Source organism: Accipiter gentilis, chromosome 2 (assembly GCF_929443795.1).
Source record: "Accipiter gentilis chromosome 2, bAccGen1.1, whole genome shotgun sequence".
NCBI classification, from domain to species: Eukaryota; Metazoa; Chordata; class Aves; order Accipitriformes; family Accipitridae; genus Astur; species Astur gentilis.
In genome coordinates this window covers 45683523-45705040 of record NC_064881.1, presented here as the reverse complement: position 1 = coordinate 45705040, position 21518 = coordinate 45683523, and the positions used below count along the sequence as shown (strand labels likewise).

The 21518-nt window shown below is 37.4% G+C and overlaps 1 protein-coding gene across 9 annotated transcripts in view; it reads right to left on the bottom strand.

Moving 5' to 3' along the window:
- EFR3A (EFR3 homolog A) overlaps window positions 1-19538 on the bottom strand; it is a 94535-nt gene extending 74997 nt beyond the window's left edge. For 3 of the 9 annotated variants that reach the window (XM_049822585.1, XM_049822603.1, XM_049822595.1), the window contains exon 1: window positions 1507-1681. In XM_049822585.1, coding sequence (XP_049678542.1) covers window positions 1507-1597 — 91 coding nt within the window. In that variant the 5' untranslated portion in view covers window positions 1598-1681. Of the gene's footprint in view, window positions 1-1506; window positions 1684-8342; window positions 8433-14120; window positions 14175-16775; window positions 16850-19310 lie in introns of those variants that run through there. The other 6 variants (XM_049822618.1, XM_049822609.1, XM_049822639.1 and 3 more) reach the window with 6 other exon arrangements.
- Between the last annotated feature and the right edge of the window lie 1980 nt (window positions 19539-21518).

Genomic DNA, 21518 nt, shown 5'->3' with positions numbered 1-21518 from the left:
GCTATCTACAACATAGTAAGAACAGAAAATACTCTAAAGTATTGCGTGCAAGACAGAGGCAATTAAAAATTCTGCTAGTTTCTCCCTCTTTAAGTGACAGGAGCGAAAATCATTGCAAAGAAGCACAGTTGAAGTCTTCTAATGATGTTTTAGAACTGTGGTAATTACATAAATTGCACATAAAACCTGGATACAGTCACTCCTTTGAGAAGGACAAATATCAGATAACAGTACCAACCCATTCTGACAGTCTTACCAGATGGTTTCAGTTAATGGAAACTCAATAGTGTTCAAATACTGCTCTTTAAATTTATGGCATACAGTGAATTTTGACATAAAAAAAGGTCTAACAAGAAGTATATTACATAAGACTTGAAAACTTTCTCTTCTCCACACCGTGGATTTTCAGTAGTATATTTACATTGCTATATATTTAATCATAGCATAGTTTACATTAAAAAAACCCACCTACCCATCATCAAAATATAAAACTAAAATTAATATGAATGGTGATGTCATTAAAAGAATTTTCTAAATTAAATAGAACATTCAAGTACTAGAAAGCTTATCTATGAAAGCTTTCAGCCTCCAAAGATATTTTGAGTAAAGAAATTTAAGCTGAACACCATCAGAAAAAAAATTAAGTGCTAGGCTCTCCAAAGAACACAGGAAAAAAGAACACCAAAAGCAAAAACCAAAACAACAGTCATGAGACACACTTTGTGAGAAAATTATTTATCATTGCTCAGTGTTTTAATATAACCAGGAAAGATTAATAAAAAACTAGAAATAGGTTTAAAAAAAGAAGCATGACTATTAAAAAAAACCCACAAAAATCAAGTCTGAACAATATTCATTAAAAATACATTGAACTTAAAAAAATAAAGTAAAATCTAGGAACATTTCACTAGTAGACCAGAAAAGACGAGTGTTTTCAAAGATGGAGAGAAGCTGAGCAATTGAAAACAGATTCGCTACTTCCTGCATAGAAATTTAACCCAGATAAACGTTGATCCAAATAAACAGATTCATTTCACACAAATAAGCTGTTTTGTAGGTCTACAGAACACAGTCACTAAGACAAGTAAAAAGAACCTGTTCCATTATATGCAGGTTTATCGCCGAAAAAAATCCTATGACAATTCCCTTTCAGTGTCAAACAAAATTTGCATTTTAATAGTCTCCCCCTTGAAGACATCTTTACGTCATTTTATACAACTAAATATGAAGGTTAAAGTGGTATCTACAGAGCAGTTCACATTGTTACATGATGGTCAATGTAAAAGGTTTAAGCAATACTTATTATTTACTTCTGCAATAGTGGGATTTTCCAAGTTTAAACATGCATGTTCTCTTCTGCTAAAGGAATCCTGTAATCTGCATTTTACACGTTAAGACTGTACATATTTCCCAGCTGTACAGGTACTTCTTTTTAACACATTTATTCTACATAATAGCAGTAAGAAGAAACAGTCTATCTTATCAGAAAATGATAATTTCACCTACCCAAACACATACATGGTCTTGGCTCAAAAGCAGAATTATAATCATAGGCTTTTTCTTGCTCAACAGTTGGAACTTGAACATACTGCCTCATCCTGGATGTGATTTCACTCCCTGTGTACTCTCTCCTTTTCTAGAAATTAGCTCTCTCACACTAGCATAGAAGCAGTTACTTCACACGAGGGCTCTGCAATACTGTAAGCTTATCTGATTAGCCCTGTGACATCTACATAAAGCCACCAAACACGTGAAAAACTTCAGTATCAAATTCTGTTAACAAGGCCAGGCACAAGAAAAGAGAAAAGAATAAAAGTAAAGATAGATCGTCAATGTGTGATTCACAGCTCATCGAATTAAACCAGACAGAGCCAGTTTCATTACTTCAACTTCACCAGAACATGCAGTTCATTATTTCTGTGACTAGAAGGAAAAAATCAGTATAGTTTCAGAAAAAAACTGTTTTCAATCAGCAGCCACATATCACTGTGGAGTGATAAATATTTTAGCAAAACGTATTTCCTCGATCTTGCTGAAAAATGGTCAGAAAAAAATTATTTAAGGCAGACTGCTGACCAAAAAGGCTTTTTAAACAGAAGGATTTATCTTCAAGATTAGAGAAGCACTTTAAAAATTAATAGGTTAATGAAATTAACATTATCTCTAATAATACCTCAGAATTTAAGCAGCAAGGATTACAGAATTTAAATCCTTAACATGCTTACTCACAAACATTATGATACATCAGGTAGAAAATCAATTTTGAGTTAAGCAATTCTGAAGATACTTTCTGGCTTCCCATTACTTCTCATCATTTTATCGTTTTACTTCCTACATTACATACACCTGGGTAACACAAAACCAGGATTTTCATATAGGTATTTTTATAAACCCTGAAAGTGATAAGGTATTGTTTTTAATAAAATCACAACTAATAATTTCCATTAAATAACAATTCCATACCAATTCTAGATTTAAGACACTAGTGCTAATAAACTAGTGTTTACTGCAAATAAATTCAGAGAAAACACTGAGCTGCACAGAAACTGTCACCACATAGTTTACTAAAGAAACCCTATGGTATGAATTAGAAAAATACACATCACAACAAAGTCTTACTTCAAATGAGTTTGAATATTCACTGCTACATCTTATACAAAATTACAGAAAGACAAAACCTTCAAGCTGGCTTTAAACATAAATCACCAAGTTCTGCCCATCAAGTTTAAAACTGACAGATTATTTTCCTCTTTATCAAAACCCCACAAAAGAGAAAACAAATGGATTGTATTATTTATCTAATGCTAGAATTTCTTGCAAAATTTCACAATGCTAATATTGTTGTCATCTGCTTGCAGAACATTAACAACCTGAACCAAGTTTTCCTGTTCACTAACTGAATATTTTTTTTATGTCCCAAGCTTGGATGTGGTCATCCATATCTTTATTGCCTACCTTCCAAGATTGAAAAAAAAACCAAACCCCAACACCAAAACCAAAACACAACCCCACAGAATCTTTTTCTATTAAAAAAAAATAGTATAATTAACATAAAAGTTTGAATCTAGAGATAAGTGCATGTTTTGCTAATATCAAGACACTGAGCAATATTGAAATTGCATTTGGTTGCTCAATGTCCTTAAATATAACTACGTAAAAATCGAGTACTTCGCTTTTATACATTAAACTTTCATTTTATTTATTTTTCTATATCTGAGATGAGAAATATGAACAAAAAGAAATTTGTTTCAAATATCCAGAGGAAAGCAGATAAACTAACACTTCAACCACTACTCTAACTATACCTGGTTAGTTTTCAACTGTTAGTATCAGTTGATGCATTTAATTCAGAACTAAAATTCTTTTCAAGGGCATTCCCTTTCCACTATTAAAAACAGATCAAATATTTTAGAACAAGGAAATTATTCTGGCCATATAAGGGAGTTAATTAAAAATATTCTTCAACCTGCTATAAAAAGCACAACTGCTGTAAGGACACACTCATCAGCCGTTGCAATGTCCCTGTAACGCACTCCCAGAGCGGAGGACTCATCATTTAGACAGCATGAAGTCCCATCCCCCAGATAAGCCTCTTCTCTACCTCCCACCCTAGTGCTATTTGACTTCTAAACAGCTGGTTTCTAGCCTCTCTCCACCAAAACACAGCAAAGAAAATGTCTAATGTGCAGATTAAATTTCTGTCTTGAGAACACAATATTCATCTTTATGTCAACTTCTGACTGCTATGACAGCAAAATTTCAGTAACAGCCAATGTGGAAAATTCCATCCACTACCTAGGCTTGGCAATTTTACATTTATTTTTAAAAATATGTTGGTGCTCAGATAATTTGAAACAAATGAAAAAAAAACCCACAAAAAAACCAAGCCACTTTCTCCCAAAAAATTATTCTTACAGTAAGTAGAGCTGTAAAGCTAATTATAAAGCTAATTCTGATGCGATATGACTTCATGGTATGTTCTTCTATACTTGAGTCAACATGGAGACATGGACAGCATGCTGCAGTGAAAAGCATGCAAAAGTAATTTGAATATAAGCTTTTTCTGAAAATGAGAAATGACTGCATGTCAAGCTATAAGAAAGAAGGGGGGGGGGGGGGGGGGAGGGAGGGAAACAACCTAGTCAAATAAGGCTTACCACTAAGCTTCTTCAATGAAGTATTCTTTTCAGGACCATTAGCAATTAAAACAAATCCCCAGGGAAGGTATTATCTTTTGGCCCGTGCCTTTTAAAGACTTCTAAACCATTAAAAGGAAGTTTTCCATTACATCAAGTTCTCCGGTTGCATTCTCTTTCACAAGTTCCACAGCGTGCAGTGTTTCCATACTGTCTCTTCTTTCTCCCACCTTTGTTGTTTTCACACAGTAACTTTGTTGTACTTGCTCATTTCTGTTCTCTTCAACACCGCCTCCTCCTTTCATACTCTGAGATAGTATGAGCACTCTCTATTTTTAATACAGCATTAAGAATATCTAAAATTAATCCAGTTCCAGTGAAAGAAGCTCTATGGTTTATTATGAAATTTGCTTCTTAGTTCTTGTCCTTACTTCTCTTCCTATTAAGCTGCCCGTAACAAGGTCATTTACTTCTAATCACTAAAGCAATACAAAATTTTGTCACTCTGACTTTGGAAGACACCTGGAAAGACACATCTACATAAATCTCCTTGACCCTTCTCCATCACAGCTGGCACTGATAACCTGTTCACAGTAAAAAACTGGGTAAAGTCCAACTTTCACTCCTGCTTTCAATATTGGGTTTGCAGTCAGGAAAGGAGTTCTAGGTGATAAACCTAGAGGAGGAAAAGAAAAAAAAAAAGGGCTTGTGTGTCATGATGGTCCTATTTCTAAATAAATACTGATTTCATAGCAAGGTGTTTCATAAATCAGTGAAAAATGGGGACATAAACAAACTACTGGACTAAAGGAGAAGGGGAAGGAAAAGAAGATTCATAGTGCTTTGTGTAATCTCTGAAGCACATGAACTGGCATTATTCCTCCATCCAGGCAAGTAGTAGAGCTTGGAGCAGATTCATAATAAACAATGACAAAATATCCACTGTACTTGAAGGCCTAATCCAGTAACACACAGAGCCAGGAGGATATCCTTTACCTACTATTTAATGCAGAATAAAAAAGTAAGGAAGGATTGACATTATCACAGCAGCCTACTTCCACTCTCACTACTTCACACGAATACTTTGATCTGTCTCTCCCTGTCCAAATGCCTGGCTGCTCCCCAAATCAATGGGTACAGGAGAACGGCACAGTGATGATCCTGGCATAGAAGTAAACTCCCAGTACCAGACAATCTTGTTCAAAGCCTGACTTCACCTTGGTCCTAACCTATTCTCTAACCCAGATGAGCAATTTTCAGAATACTGCATCCTTGAGCACTACATAGCTGCAGCAGATAGCTCCAGGTGACAGATAGGCATGTTGTAACCACTGTAGGCACTCAAAGGCCAACAAACTTGCTTTACACTCCTCCACTGGGGGCTGCAACACCTGCACCTCCCCTACCACCTTGTTCCCACATTGTTGCAGGTAAGGAGCATCATCTAACACCGAAGACCATTCTACAAGACATGCTGCAGCAACCTCAGGATTGAGATGGACGTTGGGCTTGAAGGAGAGGAAAGACACTACGGAAGGCATGGTTGAAAGCTAACAGGACAAGCAGCAACACTTAGCCCATCTCCAGAGGTTGATAACAAGCAGTTCTTGAGAGGTGCCAGGGGCAAAACTATTCGAAAACAGCCACTGCCTCCCTCTGGAGCCTTCAAATGATACTTCTGGTCAGTAGGTTGGCCAACTACAGGTAAAAATACATATTTACTTGGTGAAATGCCTCAGTAACCTTTGGTGACTGCTACTTAAGCCCAGGCTATCAGAACCCCTCCCAGATGCTCAAGCTGGTCATACCTTTTCTTCCCAGTCCCAGCTTCAGAGAGCAAGGCAGACAGCTGACAGGGATTTTCTCCATGCCACTCCCCCCGCACCCAGTTCTAGTTTTAGAAGTTCTAAAATAGATTTTCCACACTCCCTTTCCCACTGCATTTCCTCATAGATCACTGGACACAGCCCTCATTCCCAGCAAGGAATACTTATTTTGTTGGTTGAACACTTGCTGCTCCCTTCTCTTTTGCTACAGGAATTCACGTGAATTAAGCCATTGCCTTTAAAACAACACCCCTTGTATATGTGTGCATTTTGAGGATGAAAGGGGAGGGGAAGAAAAGGGCATCAACAGAAAACCAGGACAAGAGCATGGATCTGGACACAACTCTAGGCAGAGCATTAGGACATGGTATGTTGATAGTCTGTTCAGTAAGGGCTAATGCAAAGCCAACCATCTAGCAGAGATATTGTAAATTATACAAGCTACCATTGTAAGTGCAGTAAAATTACAATTAATGGTACATTTAAGATCTCAGACTTAGGGCAGTAGCACATATGGATTACTTAACATCTCAGAACAAAAATGATCACCGAAATACCATGAACAGTCCTGCCTTTCAGCAAATGTCTTGATTCTAAGGTCAGAATAACGAAAGAAACTGTGAAGTTCAAAAGTAGGGTACCAGCATCTTAAAGTCCTTTTCTAATCATTAAACAGTTACGTTCTAGTTTAATGAAAATGCAAAAATCTGTTTTATTTGCATACATTATTCTGTACTTGTTAGAACTACAGAAGTGTATCGACAAAATATCTGTGAAGATTTTTCTTCACATATTTCCTTAATATTAACAGCTTTACAAAAGGAAGGAGTACTGATTTAATATAATGATATAGCTAAGTGCTAGGTTGAAACTCCTTACTCATTCTCTTACTAAGGAATGAATAAGCATTCTCAAGCCACAATTAAAGACTTGGAGTGCCCATTTCAATCCAAAGTACAGACCTTAATCAGCAAAATACTGTAACGTGTCCAAGTACAATTTAGAATCACAATTTTGCTCTTCTTGAAAAATGACAGGACTGAGACTTTTAACAGATATCAAGTTGGACATGAAAAGGGAAGCTGACTTATACAGGAACCAACTATTTTTTAAAATCTTGGGGTCTAGAATTCTACTTAGACTTTACATAGTATAAATATTTTTTAAAAAGCCACTGAATTTAAAAAGAAGTAACAATACACTTATTTTGAAATCAAATATTTACCTTTTCTCACATAATTGTTGGGGATTTTGCACATCTTTACAAAAGATTAATTCTTATTTCCATGTTTCCAGTTTAGAAAAACAGTATTTGAAAGAAGCCAAAGTTCTCAAACTCAAAATACCAGTACTTCAGTAGCATTAATTTCATGGGCTCAGTTATTTGCACATGTAAATTATCAAAAGCTAGACAGTTCTTTAGATACAATGAAATCTTTTTTGCTCTGAATTAAATGCAAGTCAGACTACTGCAATATTCACTCTACACAAATACATTTACCGATTTAAACTTCTGTTCAAGGAAACAGCAAGTACTCCACAAATAGATTTAACTAATTTGGTTTTTGTATTTTGCACTTAGGCAAATTAAGAGGTTTCCTAGTTTACAAATTACTTGCTAGTCTTAAGATTCTTAAATATTCCTGTGCAAGACAAGAATTCTAAAATTGTTTTAACTTTTCAAATGTGAACAGTTATGACATGTCCCTTCTGTTAGAAAATTTCATACTGACCTCTACGTGGGTACCAAAAGACTTGTATTCTTTGAGCAAGCTGGTTACCAGTAAGTCACAGGTCATTCCCTTGAACACATCAGCTACAAACAGAATTTGCTAGTATACTTCATAGACACAAACTCCAGAATATGGAATCAAGCAGAACTTTGGCTGTTCAGCTAAGCACCTTCAAACCAGCAAAATCTGGAACTGTCACTTTTGAACATGATCATTAGCTGAAATCGACAAGTTAATAGATGAGGAAGAGTCTCATTCATCTACCTACCCCAACTTTTTCTCATTCCTGTCCAATTCCTGCATTAATTAATCTTGAATAATGTAACTTTCTAGAAATGAAATAGCACTCTTTGAAAGCCAAGAGTCATGTATACAGCTAACTTCCATCTTCATCAATTCACAAGGTGCCTGATTCTCTAGAGAGCCACTGGAGATCCTAGTGGTTGATGATGGGAAAGAAAGTCCATCTACCATGTAAATGGAAAGCCAAAATATTTTTAAAAGCAGTTTACCCTGGTCTTTCCACAGAGACATGCATTTAATCACAGAGTAGAAAACTTATCCCCCTCCCAAAAATCAATTTTTCTTTGTTGTCATGCATAAAAAAATAGGGCACTTGCATGCATAATCAGCATGAGCCTTCTTACCCTTTCGTCCCATGATTGAGAAATCAATAGCAAGCAATGCTGCACATGAAGGTTAATCGACTGATAGGAAAACCAGTTGCAAAGTGATTTCTGTAAATAACAATGACAGCCATATTTTAATAAAACCTGAAAAAAAACTATTAAGGTACATTTTAACATTTGGTGAACTGTCCATGTGTAGTTTAAAAGCACATAAAGGCTTTGATGGGGGCAGAATTAAGTTCATCTCTAAAGCATTTGATTTCCTATGTTATATGCCCAGATGGTCCACACATAAACGTGTGCAATAAAGTCTTCAGGTTTTGACAAGGAATGGATGAAACAAAATTCTTGATTTCTTGGCTATACCAAAGTGTGTTCCAAAACAAATGGAAAGAATGAAAGGAGAAACAATGTTAATGATGCTAATAGACATTATTTGCAATGTGTTAATATGAGTGATTTTCACTTTCTATGGAATTGCTCCTAAACATTAACCTTCCCAACTGGAGTTAGGATGATGCATACGAAGAGAGAATTAACAGCTAACAAAAAAGAACAAAATGAAGACTTATTCAAAGTTAACAAGTCTTAAAGAAATCCCTGCAGATTCATTAAAGAATATGGAGGCAAACAACCTGTTGGCACACAAGGTTGCTTAGGGTATCATGAATGAAATAAACAGATGTACAAAGAGCTACAGTTTTCCAGCTACAAGTTCCTGGGTTTTTTTCTTAACTTAACCAAAGGATACATTTAGAGAAGTTACTACTTTTTCTGTTCATTGTAGAAAAGACAATCACCTAAAAATCAGCTGAAAAAAAATCTGTATCGAATTGTTTATAAACTGAAAGCATTTATTGTATATTATTATGTAAAGATTCCATTATATATTTTGTGACCATAGTATTACAGTAGTTACAGATAATCTGAAACACAGTTGAAAGATGGGCTTGATACAGGGCTGCTCGTGTTTCTCATCTGCTAAGGTACTAGAATCAAGCAGATGACAATGATTTGAGATACTCCCCCATGTAACTATTCTGTAATAGCCGAAATATGAAAATTTTATAGGATTATAATGTATTTATTTTAACACTATTCTAAGTAGTCAACAATACTGTCTGAAAACTAATAGAGTTTCTACTGCATATAAAATAAATTAAAGCAATTATGAAAAATGCTTCATTAAGTGGAAGGTCCCATCTAGGGTTTTAAAGTATCAAGGGTACATGAGAAACATACTCCAGATAAGGAAAAAAGTACATTAGATAGAGAAAGTTATTAATTAGAACTATGGCTTAATTTTCACTAAAAACACTAGAATCCATGAGCCATGAAATATTTATATAGACAGATTTAGGAATACCTCTCCAGCCACCATGGGTATTTGAGAAATGTATTTTATAGGAAAAGAAATCTTCCCTTCTCATTAACAATCTTGTTATTACTTACTTATCTACAGAATAAAAACTAGAATAGCAAAAGATAAATCAATTTCCCAAAACTGTTTTGAGGGAAGAAACCCAATGAGGAGACTATCTGCCTCTTAAAATGAGTTAAGAACATTAAATAAAAGTTAAGAATTCACTCATTTCAAATTCCATTTCAAGTGCTGGTTTCCTTCCTACACTTGGCAAGGAGGCACTATTCAAAAAGAAAATTATAATTTTTAAAGTCTGTTGGTTTGGGGTTTTTTTTGGAGGGGGGGAGGGGTGAGGTTTGTCAGTTTAACAGGAAGCAACTTAACTGAAAGCAGTAACATCCAAGAACAAATAAAAAAGACTATTCAATTGTTCTATTCACTTTCTTCTCACACAAACTAGGGAAACCACCAGTACACACTAACTGAAGACTAGTAGTCTCTGCAAAGACAACTGGCAAAAAGCCACATGGTGTTTGGAAAGCTGAGGAAACAAAATGTTAGGTAGTTTAATGAGAAGCAATCAATGCATTGAAGGTACTTGGAGAAGCATTCTGAAGTTCCTGAAACAGTCACTTCACTGTAACCAAGAACAGGCCAAATCACGGAAGATCTTCCACGTAACTGGTGCATGTCTCTCTTAAATCAGAGTGGTCTTTTTCTAACTGGCAAGTATTTGACAGAATACCATAGGAGATGTTCATATTACTAAATTTCACAGCAGTAATTCAAGGGAAGAATGTGGGAAAATTACATTTGTCAAAATCCTTATTTTTATTTATTTGGTCTCTTAATTTACATGTTATAGTCAGTCATACAAGGATCTGCTAATCAGCAGCTAAAATCAGATTAACGTAACAATCATTATTAACAAAACCTCGAAAAGCAAAGATATAATTAAGCATGCTAATGGCATAAGTAACAACAAGAGAAAAGAATAAGGAAAGAAAAAAGAATCACACACATAGCTACCACAGGTAAAATACATTCTTATAGTCAGCATGTGTTCTCACCTGTATCACACATCATTTTTCTAATCCAAGCAATTTCATTTTAGTATAAAAATCTGCCTTTAAGTAAAATATTTAATTGAAGTCAGGGAATACAGCCTGTAAGTACGTTAGCTGTTCCTTAAAAAAATCATTATCTACCAAACTGTGTTTCAAGCATCTGATTAAGTGTAAATATCTGGAGCACAATGTCCAAAAGGAAAGAGTCTTAAACAAATGTTTTGATATATGATTTAGCTATGCTTTTTTCTTTAAATTATCTGCACAAATTATTGAATAGGGAAATTGAGACCCAACTTGTGACAAATGAAAAACACATACTGCCTGTACTGCAAAGGCTATCTGGTTACAAGTTATTTGGTTTTGTTTTTAAATAAAGGGACTAATTAATCTTTTAATCCGTGGTTTCTTTGTGATAAGTCATAGCTAAATCAGTTAATAAAACAGCTGTGGCTCAAATCAATCTACTCATGTTGTAATGGCAGTGAGAAAACACATTTGCTTTCTCAACATTTCAGAACTTGCATTTCAACTTCAGATGAAGACACCATGTTTGTAAGCAAATCTTGCATCAATGCTCATGTTATTTGCACAAGAGGAGCTACATATAAAGTTATAGCTACAAAGAACACAGGGGAAAAACAATGCTTTGGCAAGGTTGCTACAAGTGCTGCTACAATTATACAGCATTACACTTCCACTACAGACTAGACGTCAATACAGATGCCATGTCATGGCTAGGCAAAACCAAGCACTTTTACATCTTAAGAGATGAGACTGGAAATTTTCTGTTTATGGGCCATTACTGTATTGAAACTAAAACCTTAACATTATTTCATTAAGGACTCAATGCAACGCTATACCCCCATATTCTTAAATGGGATCACTGAACAGCAACATCAATAGAAAATTTGATAATCCAACATGTAACGAACAACTACTGCAGAGACCAGCACCCATGACTGAGATGAGGTTAAATGAGAACATTACCTTTGGTTACCTGCCCGTGTTCATCTTTCTCCCTCTCAATACCACATCCCAGTTCTGACTACATGCCTATTTTTTGGGCAGTTAATATTGAGGGAGATAAAAAGTATATTGTCCTGTGAGCATTTCATGTACAATAACTTTAAGACTGATTTCTAAAATGTCTCTAGAAACAGCTAATGTCCCCAGACTAATTAAGTCTCCTTGTCTAGTCCTTCCATAATACCAGTATCTTGGCCTCTCCTGACCTTCCAAACCACCACTTTTAGACCTAGATATTCCATAACTACTGTACCGCAAAAAAAGGGGTAAATATATTACCAGGAACTGATACAGAGACTCAAAAAAGCAAGTAGGACAACACTGTAAAAGGGAGGTGGTCAGTATGACCCAAAAACTCCATCAAATTTTCCTTTATGCTAGGTATTATCATTCTACTTCATTTATAAAAAACTTGTTCTAGCATGACAGAAAACTTTTTTTTAAAAATATTTACTCTTAACAGCCTTTTCCACATTTTATTCCAAAAGGTGCTCAACATACGTCTTGATGTGTAGGATGAAATAAATCCGTGTAAAAAAAAAACAAAAACAACAAAACAAACCAACCAACCAAACAAACAAAAAACCCCAGCCCTTACAAACAGCTGAGTTTTTCCAAGGACAAATACTCTAAGATTTCAAGGTAACACAATAGTAGAAACCTGTTTCGTCAATATGCTCTGAAAAGAATCCTGAGGAATCTCCCAAGAATCTTAAATTAGCAGGCAGAAGCTTTCCCTTTCACACGCAACAAAGCCGAAGTCTTGAAGGCTATCTCCGTGCACGTTGATAAAAAGCACAACTAGCCACAATGTGATGCTTGCTTGCATTAAAATCAACTCATACTTCTTCATCACCACAATTTTTGGAAGAAAAATATTAAGACAGTACTGTTATTTTGTAAGAATTGCAATACACACACATATGTTAGGTTACCTTCTTTTCACCCATACACTTAAACTCATTAATATACACAGAAGAGAAATAAATGGCTGCATAGTTCTGAATGTCTCACTACAGATAAATATTGCGATCCTTTAAGTTCCATCTGACTCTGTAGTAATGCAGACTCTACATGCATTAGGGTAAATAGTGTTAATAATGACTCTGAATATAAGCATACTTGGTTTAGAAAAGAAAAAAATCTTACTTTTCCAGTTTAATTATTTAAAAAACCCACACACTCCTCCACAGCAAAAATGAGCATCATGATACAGGCCTTAATAGTACAAAACACTGCAATTGAAACACAGCAGCAGTTCACTGTATTACAAAAGTTGAACCATAGTGCAGTTGGGACAATTTATGCCAGCTGCTTCTAATGTAAATATAATACATATATATTTGCCACCATTTTGTTACAAAAACTCATGTCTATATATAGGGGAATATTTTCAACTATTTACCACAAAGCAGAAAACACCTAAATACTTACAGTAAGGTATTTCACATGACAGTGGTTCAAACAACACAACACAGAATTACTGTAAGATGTTTTTAAGTACCCAATAGTCACAGCTTATTACAAATCTTAAGTCACCGGAAAAAAAAAGAAAAAAAAAAAAGAAAAAAAAGCTCAAACATTTCCTCATGAAATTAAATATTTGTGAAATTCATTACAAACCTATAACTAAAGTGCACCCAATATGATTGGTACTGTAACTTTATGAAGGCTTCTTTATCCTCTGGATAAAGCAGACTGCTTTATCCAAAGACTGATGTTAGTAATTTTACTAGACACCATGCATGATCTTTCTAAATAGAAAAATTAAAAAAAAAATTTAGTTGGAATTAATATTATTATAACACATTTCATAACTTGAGCCTTTATGTTAGACAAGTTTGCCACTCTGCAACGTAAATAATAATTTGATTCACGGAAACATCTGCCTCAAAAATCTCATTTAACTTTGAATGTGAGAAAATTTAAGTCTTATCACTCTATAACCTAAATAGTAATTGTATCTTCTATAAACGGTATTTGTAATTTTCCAAAGCTAAGATTATAGCTATATCAGAGTATCTTTTTATTTTCCAAATACAACTATATCAGAACATACTTTAAATCACAAATTATCAACATTAAACTGTGAACTTCTTACTGAAATGAAAAATGCAGAGCCCATACTAGGTTCCTTTGAAAAATATACAGAGATTTACAAACGCAGAGGCTGGATAATACTGAGATCTTAAGTATCTTAAAAATGACAGCAAGTATCATAATCTGGGTTTTTTTTTCCATTTTAATTTTGGTAGAATTTTTAACCTCCAAAGAAAATACTGTAATAGTAAACACCCCTAAATACCATCTTAACGTACTTAAGGTAACAATACTTACTGCCAGGCATTGTTAATCAGGAATCTGTCTTCTATTTTGCAAAAATACAGTAAGCTATAAAGAAAACAAAAAATTAAGTCAAGACAATAGTTTTAGGCAATTTACGTCCAACTATACATAGAAACTTAGGCAGAATGAGCCAAAGTCACATTCGTCAGCTCCAATATCAGAGGCTGTTACCACAGAAACCCAGATATCATTTTATCTGACCAGACTATATGTAGGTTTTTCCAGTTCTTGAAATTTAGTCATTCTGTTCTTGCATTTGATGCCCGAGTAAACATTTTTCTCTGTATTTATTGGTATGACCTTTCGAACTGCCACTGTTTACAATGCTAAACGGTGTATAGCCCTACACGATACTTCCACTTCAAACGTAAACCACAGCCCTTCTCTGTGAAAATGCCTGTGAAAGGTTTCTGTCCTATAAAAAGAAAAATGATGTTGAAAAATCTGTGTGCGGCACTTTCTAGGACATTTTTCTCCCAGTATCAAAAAATACAGATTTTAGATCAGAGAGCAAACTACTACAAACAATAGCTGACTACAAACAAAAGCTCAAAGGATTTTTGATGCAATTCGGTATTTTCATACAATTAACTCAACTGAAGTTACAACAACCTATTCTGGGGATAAAAATAGCCTAATCTACCATCTAATTAATTAGTATTAAAATGCAAAACATTTGAAGATTTTTCTATACTAAACCAGCACATTGGGATTTTATTAACTGCCAAATGCAAACTCCCTGCAAATGTACCTTTTCACTAATACGAAAAAAATCTCAGTTAAAGAGATTGAATGTTGCTGTTTTCAATGATAAAATAAAAAAAAAATTGAAAATCAGATAATAGTTGTTTATATATGCACACCAAAACCTTATAATTCTAGACAGTGATAATGTGAGAATAAATATTTTATTTGGTCACAAAATACGTTCATAGTTGCTAAAAATAAACTTTATTCTCATTGTGTATGTATTTTAGTCAAAGGTTTCAATTTGCTAATAGGCAACCGTGATTAAAAACAGTGCTTCAAAGTAATTTATTTAAAATACCCTATCCTATCAGAAACCTCTATGTCTCTCTCCAAGGACAAGGTTAGAAGCAGCATAATTTTATAAAAGGAACCACGTGCTGTGGATTGCGATGTTCAAGACACACATGGAAAAGTGAAATATCTAATTCGGAGTGTAGTTAAGAATTTAGCTGGGAGATTACAGAAGACAGATTTACTGACATATTAGAACATAAAAAGAGCCTGATGAGAGGTTCAAGGGAGTCAAGTGCCAGAGACTCAGAGCGTTTTACTGACCAACACTAGCAATCAGGAATTCAATAAATTTTATTAGAACATTATCACTGTTGCTGCTAGCAAAATCAACTAACTTTACAAGATATTAATGAAGAAATTACTAGAAAAGTTGTATAAGCAACTAAGACAGGTGTTCAAAGTGAAGATTCCTGGGTTTGTTTTTAAGTAGTTCACTGGATTTCTAATCATTTTACGACGTGTAACAGGACCAAAAATTCAATATGAAGGTGGCCTGGCTTCTATATGCAGAACAAACTACACAATTTCCACTTCATAAAGGTTCAATCACTGGCTCATTAGGCCTAGGGTAAAGTTTAGTCCACAGATGCTGTTACAGTAAAGCAGAACTAAACTAAAATAAGAAGCTTCCCACTATGAATCTGCTCTGCTGTTTGTCACTGAATTAAATTTTACATATCAAGAGGGGAAAAAAGAAAATCCAGAATTTGATGAAGTAGACCTTGGGTACAGTTAAAAAACAGAGACATGGCAAACCATGAGATATAATTTAGTTTTCGTAAATAGTCTAATAGTTACTATTTAACATATTCCTTGTCATTCTGAGATATTTGGCAGATCACCAGAAGTTAAGGATGTTATGTATCTATACAACGTCTCCTGCACCAAAGCAACTGACTCCTGGATATTGAAGAGGTAAGTAAGAGTCATGCCTCCTTGTCTGTGGAGGACTGAAAGAAATTTTGTTTTCCTAAGGATATAACAGTAATTCTAAACACAGGTATAATCAAAGGACAATGCTAGTGTATGCACCTGAAAAGGCAGATCAGCACTTTTATGACACATAAGGGTCCTTTTTCTTAACAAAAAATTTCAGTTTAGTTTTAAGGAGATTCTACCCAATTTGGCTAGGATAAGGAAATCCAAGATCAATTTATTGTTCTATGAGATTCAAGCAGCACTAAAAGGAATAAAAATATACTTTGTTCTAGTTATTGGTTCTGATCATCTTCCTCCAATTATATGCTTACATGTGACTTTTTTGTCATTACTTTAAATAACTTGGGATCTGAAATTAATGGATAGTTTATAAGCAGAAACTATTTCTTATTATCACGAGATTCTATAAATGGGACTGAAAGCCAAACAGAAGAGTAGACATCTTTTTCCTGTCTGCTCTAAAACAACAGATTTCTGTAAAGGATCTAAAATGGAAAAGTGTACATAACCTTGTGCTACAGGTAAAGAAACAGAAAGTCAGCATAACTGAGGTCTTGTATCTTCTTTTAATAAGTCCATCATTATGTTATTCTATTATGCAACACTATAAATTATTAACTTGATTTTGAGTATGGAAAATGAAATTGCCAGCTGGGCACCTACCCATTCCTCCAAACTAAGCCAAAGAAGAGTACAGATTTAAGACAATCCAGGCAACCCAGCCAGGCAGGCAACAGCTGAAAAATTAAAAACACACTGCACATTACGTTTTTACATCACTTGGTTCCCCACTCATATATCCTATTTGAAAAATTAATCAATGCCTTCCATTTTGAAGGTAGGCAAATGGCTAATGCAATGCAAGATTAATAAGTCACAGGCTCACTCCTAAATATAGACAGTTAGTCTCCAACTACAATTTCCAGAATCAAAAAAATGCAATATAAGATGGATTTACATAACACAGTGCAATTCTGTGAAAGTACCTGATTTTATTTTGAATTAGCTTTCTCAGGTAGAGAAGCAATGCCACGCATAAGCCTGGCTATATTAAGGTGGCTACCCTGTTCTCTCACCCAAGAGTTCACGTAAACAGGCACATCTAAAAGGACATTTGTCCTGCCTCACCTTAGAGAATTCAGTCTTGAGCAGATGGTTTTAGGACAAGAGAAAATCTGCACATTAAATAAGTGTTCCTTAGCAACCCTTCCTACAATCTCAAAGGCTAGTTTAACCCAATATCCATTTCACTGGCAAAATTAAAAGCAACTTTCCTATGCCTAGATATATATGTGGCCAATGGTGGGTTAAAAATCCAGATAAGATACTTTTTGCTCTATTCCAACTACAGAAAACTTTATGTATTAAAAAGAAAAAAAAATCTTCAATTTTTTTTTTTTAAATCACACAGTAATTTTACAAGAATTACTTCACTGCAATTAGGTTCAGCGGTTAAAAGCCACTAATATCAACCAAAGCTGTTTCTAACCTGTACATCTGACAATTTAGATTTCATGATTAGAAGTGTAATCCCCTTTCATTATACTTTAAGTTCAGCTGCCAAGTCTGATTAGTTTTCTAATGTCTCCTTCTACTTGCATGTAATATAAAATCTGTTTATTATTTTCTCCTGAACAAGTTTGGATCAGAAGTAGAGAGAAGTTAAAGTTCATCATTAACTGCAAGCACTTTCATAACACGATGCCAAACTTAAATATTTCATTTTAAAAGTTGTTTAATTACAAATTCTGTTCTAATTCTCATTTTTGTGATTTCTTTTTTCCTGAATCAGAAATAAATCCCATTCTAGCAGCATTTTTTTAGACAAATATTAAAAGGCTTAAATAAAACTTATGCGTAAGCCTTTACACAGATCAGGGCATTACAACCAAGATTTCAGCCCCAAACCACCAATTTCTCAGAGAAATTTTAGCGCATGTTCAAGACCATCCATATACCGAGTCTTCCAGCAAGATGCCCTGAATACTAAAGTTACCCAAGAAAACGTTTCAAATTATTTTGAATGTGTTACAAAGGCTTCAGGAAGTGGAACATTACCTATATCTTCCCAAAGCCTTGGCTGTTACTTCGATTTTAGCTTACCTACTCAATTTGCACAGCAAACATCTGATGTAGCTTTACAAAGTTTAACACTTGGGCTAATAAACTTGATTTTGATATAGAAATTAAATCTCTGGTTCTAAGTTACAGGCTCTTCCACAAGTTCTCCAACAGAGCACAGAGATCTCAGTCGACACCAGGATCTTTCTTCTTCCTAGTATCTCAGCTCAAAGTACCACGGGATACCTCCCTAGATGTATTCAGCTTAACGAAAAAGAAGTTGTACTATAATTAGTTCTCAGTAACAGGATTTGTGAACCTCCACCTCAATTTCTAAAGTATGGCTCCTGCTGCACAGTTAACTTTAAAGCAAGAGATGAAGCTATTCAAGAAAGCTCGCAGTGTAGTCCTTTTGTAAATTTGCATTGTGTTTCGTTAACGCTTAGCAATACCTCGCTGCGTTACGGTCCATTTGAGGAAAACCAGCTTAGGGAAATCCCAAAGCCGCAGTCCTCCACTGCTTCGCTGCTTTCAGACTGGTGCCACGGGGACGTCTGACCCCATCAGACACGACTGACAACGAGGTTTTGATGTACGACTGCCTCACGGAAGGCCTCCACCTCCACCTCCGCAGGAGCGTCCCGCACGCACCCCTCAACGGTGGCAGCACCTCAAGCCCCCTCCTGGGAAAGGCAAGGGGGAGGGGGAGGGTCCCGCTCGCTACCACACGCCTCTCGGGACAGCTTCTGCGGTGAGCAGCCCGGACGGACGGACAGACGGAGGGACGGACGGACAGCCCGCCCGCGGGGGAGCAGCGCTCAGCAGCGCCCACAGAGGCACCTCCAGCCGGCTGCCCCGCTGACAGCGTGCGAGGAGCCGGGTTGTGAGGCGACGGCCTCCGGCTTCTTCTCCCTCCTGCCTCCGCCAGCCGCCCCCGCCGCCCTGAGGGGTCCCGCCGCGGCGGGTCGGCCCCAGCCTCCCGCTGCCCCCCCATCCCCCTCAGCGCCCGCCCATCTGGCGCGTCCTCCTCGCCCCCAAACGCGGAGAGCGGGGAAGGGAGCGGAAGGACGGGAAAAGGAGACGGCTGCGAAGGTGAAGACAAGCAGAGGAACGGCTCCCTGCCTGCCCCAGACTCACCTCAGCCACCTCTCCGACTCGCTTTAGCGGCCGCCATCTTCCCCCCACCCCCCCTTAAGTTGCCCGGGCGCGACGCACGCCGGGAGCTGTAGTTCTGCGAGGAGCAGCGCCGCGTCCTTTCTCTGCCCATCCCTCCCCACACACGAGCGACGACGAGGACCCGCGGCGGCAGAAGGAGCTCCCGTGACACGGCGCGGCGGCCCGGGGGCAAGGGGCCGGCCTGGGCAGGCCGGACCGCTGCCGGGGAGGGCGAAGGGCGCCGCGGGCGGACACAACTCCCAGCATCCTTTGCGGCGCAGACTCCCACCCCCGGCGGCGGCGGGGGGGCGGAGCGGCTCGCCCTGCCCCGCCCCCTGGGCCCCGCCCCCGCCTGGAGGGCGCCTTCCCGCTCTCGCTGGGTCACGTGCCCGGCGCCCCTCCGCCTCAGGGCGGCCGTGAGGGACCCGCGGGCGGCCGCCATGGCCGCGGCCTCTCGGCGACGGCGGCCTCTCGGCGACGGCGGTCCGGGAGGCCCGTGCACCTGCTCTGGTTGCCCGGATGAGCTGAAGCCTTGATGGGGAGGCTCTGTCGGAGGGAGGTTCGGCTGTGGTGCCCCTAAAAGCTTCACGTTCCTGCGGTGGCGGCCCTGAGGGGTGGTGTGTGTGAGGAAAGGCGGTGCCCTCTGTGAGGGAGAGTAGCGTGCCCGAGGGGGAGAGGGCGTTTCTTAATTTAAACGTTGGGAAGTCAAAGTGGGCCCCCAGAACAGCGTTGGTGAAAGATTCTTGGCCTGGCTGTGTGTTTCTGCTTTTAGTCAGAACCGGACAGCAGGAGGGAGCTGCTGTTGTGCTCGGCTCCAGTTATCCAGGGACTGAAGGAAGGGGCCAGGCTGGACGAGCTGTGCTTGGTGGCTCAACTGAGACTGGTGCGCAAATGCTTCTACGCAGACGGTGACGAATAACCCAAATGGAAATCATGTGAAAGAGCTACTGATCCAAGGCAGCATAAGCTCTTAATCCATTCCCCTTGAAATAATACTACCAGCTTCAAAATCTGATGTATTTGATGCCTGATATTGTAGGCAGGCAAGGGGAAATCTGAAAAGTTTGTTTTCTGTTGTACATAGTTGCTTCATGAAGGAAGAGGTGCCAGTCCAACTGTGAAGGTGCAAGATGCCAGGACAAAGAGACGTAATCAACTGCGTGAAACGTTGGCAGAGGAGGCCAGAAAGAAAGATTGGATGGTATTTCAAGAGCCGTTGCCAAAAGGCAAATAAAATGAATTCTATAAACCCAGCTTTGGTATTTGTTAAGGGAGATCAAGCCTTAGTCGTAGCTATTATAATATGGATAGGAGAGTAAACCAACATCACTGGCAGATGCGGCGTCAGAGAAAGTAAAAAAATATCAGCATCTTAAGGGTCAAATACAAAAACTGATGAGCTCCACTATTATTAAATCTAAGGGATTTCCTTTGGGAGCACAGGGAAAATGCTATCAAGGCAATTACGAAGTACTAACTGACTTAGGACTTTAGTTCCTGACAAAAAAATGTTGTGCGTCATTTATCAAATCAGGCATTATTTACTTCAGTAGGTATTGTGCATATATTTGCGAGTCAAACATGAACTATTGCAAGACCGTAATGTATAATTGTATGGTGCTTGTAATTGTTTTGATTAATGAACATTTCAATAAAATGGTCTTTTCTATTTTTCTTATCTATCTTACATCATCTAGGGTAAAACTAACTGCTTCACAATGATTTAGGGTTAGAGCTAGTCCCCTGGGATAATTAATTGGAAGGATTTTTTTGAGTATGGATGATAGTACATAGGGACAATACGGGACTCGGGAGTCATGATGTGTCATTTATTTCTCTAAATTGGACATTAATTACTGGTCTTGACTGAGGTGGATGGGCCACCTTTACTTAGCTCGGAAAAGAAACATGTATAATTTATATATATATGTTTGTTAAATAGGCACATGAGGCCAAGGTATTCTCCACGTTTAGTTATCAGCTAAAACCTTATTAAGAGTTTACATATTTTGCTGAATTCAGGCCTGCCTATGTAACTTCTGGTGAAAAACTAGCATTTCATCTTCTTCACTGTTTGAATCTATTTTCCTTACTTTCACAATAGGATAAGAAGGATCAGTGTTTCTGACTCCTGTTACTTTGAAAATAATCCCTAAAAATGTGAAAGTGGGGAAGTGAGATGTCTCCATG